The sequence below is a fragment of the Corticium candelabrum genome, chromosome 6 (genome assembly GCF_963422355.1).
Source record: "Corticium candelabrum chromosome 6, ooCorCand1.1, whole genome shotgun sequence".
NCBI lineage: Eukaryota > Metazoa > Porifera > Homoscleromorpha > Homosclerophorida > Plakinidae > Corticium > Corticium candelabrum.
In genome coordinates this window covers 3,790,511-3,794,834 of record NC_085090.1, presented here as the reverse complement: position 1 = coordinate 3,794,834, position 4,324 = coordinate 3,790,511, and the positions used below count along the sequence as shown (strand labels likewise).

Sequence of the window (4,324 nt, the reverse complement as noted above, 5' to 3'; positions counted from 1 at the left end):
CTAAATGCGCAACAACCATTCGTATGACATCGCACTGTAAGAAGCTGACATTGATAACAAAATACGGTAGACTCTCATTATCACAATTACTGTAATAAATTTGTTAAAATTTTAGTATATATGATAGTAAATGTGAGTGAGCGATAGAGTGTGTGCCTGCACATAGTCTGTCAGTGCATGAAACGTCTTTATCTTCCTGACATTTATAGCAAGGTCGACCAGTTAGGTGAAAATCGAATGAGCAGAATATAACGTGCAGAAAACTTTACATTATTTCACTCTCTCTATCTGCCTGTATCTCTGTATAACGCAATTATACATTTTAGCAATAGAATGCTGTACTCACACTCGGTCAATTGAGAATATGATGACGGCAATGATGCTTTTGCAATATCAAACGCTTCATTTGCCCTATCCAGAGCTTCAGCCTTTCTGTCAAGTATATCGTACGTAGTGGAAAGGTGACATATGTCTAAGTAAACATGATAATATTAATAATTATGTATTTCTATCTTTTATGACTCAACATCTCTTACCACGTGCTAATAAGGGATGAGAAGACGAGTAGCATTCTCGGCTGAATTTAACTGCCTCCTCCATTAACTTCAAACTTTTCTTAAGTTTTCCTGTAATTCTACAGCAGTAACCGAGATTCATGAGAGCTAAATAAAAAATATTGACTTATAATAACAAAGATCCCAACGTGTACAATTACAAAAGTGATTTCCATGTACGCACTCGCAGACATTTCCACTAGATTCCCGTCATCACATTGCCTTCTGAACTTGAGTGACTCTTTGTACGTCTTTATCGCTTTATCGTATTTTAACCAGTCTTCATATGTGAAAGCAAGGTTATTTAGCGCTAAAAGCACAACCATAATTCAATGTTGTGTTAAGTAATATAACCTAGAAATTTTATTTTTACAAAACAATTATCGTGTTTGCCTTCATATTTAGCGCGTTTAGCGTCAAAATTGTTTTAGATTAATAACGATTGTTAATGATCGAACTTAGTTAGAATACGAATATCAAGAAATTTGATGGTTCTGGCCTTGATGCAATTGCAGAGTAGAGTTGGACATTTGATGTGCAAAGCATACAAGTTTATAAAATATAACGGGGTAACACTAAAATTGATCTTCCAAGGTATGTCAGAGCAACAACATTTAGTAATTGCTGTATCAATTAACCATGTAGCAAACTGTTGTGTTTTATACGTTAAATTAGTAAGAAATCAAAAGTAGTCTAAAGCAAACGAGACCAACGCATACCAGCTGATATTTGTGCTTCATCTTGTCCATGTTTTTTAAGCCAGTCGATACTTTTGCGAAACTGCTTCTCTGCATCTCCTAAGTTTCCCATTTGCCTGCAACAAGATCCTATCCGGCCTAGAGCTGTAACAAGAACGTGGCAACAAAAAATATAAAACTAGCACAAAAAAGTGCCTAATATGCTACAACTTTGTAAAATTGCTAAAAAATTGAACTTTAGACCAATTCAAATAATATTATATATCTAGGTACATCTGGTAAAAATAATTTTATAAACTAAATTTTAACAGCTAACATGCTATTTTAAACTCGTAGTCTTGACAAGCACATTGACTCCGTTTCCTTTCAAAAAAATTACGTAAAATATTTCTATGCGCTCTCTGCTCGGAATTGAATCCTCGGAGTCCTAAAAGATGGCGCTACCAGTCGTATTTTCCAAATTTGTCTTCTTTCGCTCTTCTGGAGTCGCTACAGTGAACCACGCACTCAACCGTCAGTAAGTATTGCTGGATTACTGTTCTTTCAAACTTTGGACATAAACTAGTGTCCTAGGAAGGAGACTAACGGCGTACTTTAATAACTAGAAAAGTTCTACAAGTAACTGGCGACGTTGTACGCTAAGTTTCACCTCCGTACGCCATCCGTGGGCAAATCCATTTGACCGATACCCTAACTTCAATACGTGAAACCTCCATCTTGGTGAAACGCCGTTGAACGTTGGCTTCCTGTAATCGATCTTTTTAACGGTTTGTAAATATTGAATTTCTTATTACAGCTGAAGGAAAACGCATGAAAAACTCGTTCGAAGTTGTTTGTCGCTAGAAGAACGATCCGTTGAGAACAGAAGCAAGCAGTTGTGGGAGCTATAAGTAGGCGTTCGCCAGAGTCGATCATGTTCGGCAAGAAACGTTGTGTAAACTGATTTGAACTTGAAGAGACAGCGGTAATGAAGTGACCCTCAAGACGTTCGAATCAGAAATAAGAGTGAACAGCTCGGCTGTGGCATCAACATTTTTGACATGTAATGTCACACAGTAATGCCTAGGTCTGCTATAACAACTTCCGATCGAACAGGGATATCTGTAAAGATCAGTTTATGAGATTCTTAACTTTGCAGCAAAAGGAAAACTCCGAACACTTTGTGTAATGTTATGCAATCTGGTGGTTGTCACGCGGCGTTACTAAGGTATGGTTTTCTAGGTGTGGCTTTGAGGTCAAAAGTATGCAACCATTTTTTAACGAGCTTTACAACGTGTTACTCCAACAACAGTCTTTGGAAACGTTAAATTTTTTATAACGTAAAATTTAGAAAATCGGAGTTTGCACAAATTCTAGGATATCCGAACCTTTAACGTAGATATAGACAATTGGAAGAACTGATGTCGACCCTGCTTGGAAAAATTTGTAGGGTCACGCTCGGAAATGCGCGCTGCATGGATTAGAAAATGGTACCCTTTAGCAAACACGTAGTAACCGCGAGGACTTAAACGCTTTAATTTGCACAGAAGGCAACGCTGACTGATGTCTTTCTATAGCCAGAATTGGAACAATCGAGACGTTGCAGCACGAGGTTGCCTTAGCCCATGACTCTGATAGCTACATTCTAGGCATTTATGATGTAGATTTTTTAACGTTTCTTCTAGAACCTCAAACTGAGGTTGCTACACTTCACATTCGGTAAAATTTGACAAGTACCCTCGCACTTCGAGCTCGATCGATGTTCCTTACGCTCTACACGCGACTAGAAAGCAAACGTCACGTTGCTGTCTGTGGCATCTGTCTTTCTTTCAGAGTAACCAAGCGCACTCAGTTCACATTGAGCAACAAAAACAACACCTAAATAGCCGGTTTTGCAGAAGTTTCGTTTATTTAATCTTTGAGCATCCGCAACATAGGAACAGTATTTGAACAGCTTTCTATCGATCAAAACCGATTCTCTAGCGAGGACAGTTGAAAATATGTTGAGTACGATAGCTATGACGCAAAAACTACCTCACTTAAGATTGCTTCCAGTGCGCATGTCCGACCATGACCCTGCACCTTTTAAAGGCATTTTTTGTGACGTAGCCACGCGGCGGAAAAAGATCTGGCTACGCGAGACTAAATGACATCTACAGAATTACAACAATATCTAGAGTTCTACTTTTAACTATTAATTGAAGCTGTGTTTACCCCGTCGCTTCCACAGCTATGAGCTAGCCTTCAAAGGTAAGTCTGAACACCACCGACGATAGCTACATTTGCAACGAACGTTTCAGGCGGTCAAAGCAGAGTTATTGTATACGGGACATAAAATATCTCCAGGTTACGTAAGGTTAGATTTCCGTAAAGAAATCGTAAAACCTAGAAAGCAATCGATTTTTGGTCAGCAGTTGTAGACAGGTGAGTTATGTTGTTCATTTCCCACAAATACTAACAATCGCAAACATGAATTCCACCGTTTCGGTAAGAAAACTGTCTCATTGAAGTTTCGCGCGCATACGATTGTCTTTCGTCCATTGTCTCTGATTTCCACGTACGGCATAATGGAATTAATGCTTCGTCATTGGGTTACACTAATGTTCCGTGGGCCAGGTCCCAAAAAGACGAAGTTGCATTCCACCCACGTGAAGACACACATTTCTTTTTACGAAACGTTAGAGGAATCCATTTAAAGCATTTCTGCACTTGTCTCCCTTCGCGAATGTTGTCCGTTCGGTTGCATTTGCCTATTTTTGGTTCTGAAAGCGATTACGATCTGTACTCCAAGGACAGACTATGTTTTCTAGCATTTATAAGCATAACATTAATTTGAAGAAGAAATACATGAGTATTTAGACAGCAGCTATTCATAAAATAACAAGAGACTGGACAAACACAAACAGATTGCTCTTGTGTCTCTGCACTACCGTGCGTTAGCGACAATGCCGTTTGTCTTGTCGTCGTCAGCAAAGACTTCTAGTGCGTTTACACTGAGTGACAAGTAGCCTTATAACCTCGTTTGCGAAGTCTTGTTTAGACTCAGCTGTATTCACACCTACGTTCATAGCTAGTCAAGGGACAATGTTAGCT

General features: G+C 38.9%; 1 protein-coding gene across 1 annotated transcript; it reads right to left on the bottom strand.

Moving 5' to 3' along the window:
- Positions 1-284: 284 nt before the first annotated feature.
- On the bottom strand, positions 285-1,914 carry LOC134180764 (uncharacterized). The gene is made up of 5 exons (XM_062647949.1): positions 1,902-1,914; positions 1,274-1,396; positions 739-864; positions 537-662; positions 285-472 (listed from the first exon to the last, which is right to left on the bottom strand). Exons 1-5 carry the CDS (start codon positions 1,912-1,914, stop codon positions 285-287), a joined length of 576 nt encoding a protein of 191 aa, XP_062503933.1.
- Positions 1,915-4,324: the final 2,410 nt, after the last annotated feature.

Coding starts and splice junctions, on each gene's coding strand:
- LOC134180764 (XM_062647949.1), bottom strand. Junction 865..1,273: donor TGAAGCACAAATATCAGCTG/GTATGCGTTGGT, acceptor TTGTGCTTTTAG/CGCTAAATAACCTTGCTTTC. Junction 663..738: donor TCTAGTGGAAATGTCTGCGA/GTGCGTACATGG, acceptor TTTTTTATTTAG/CTCTCATGAATCTCGGTTAC.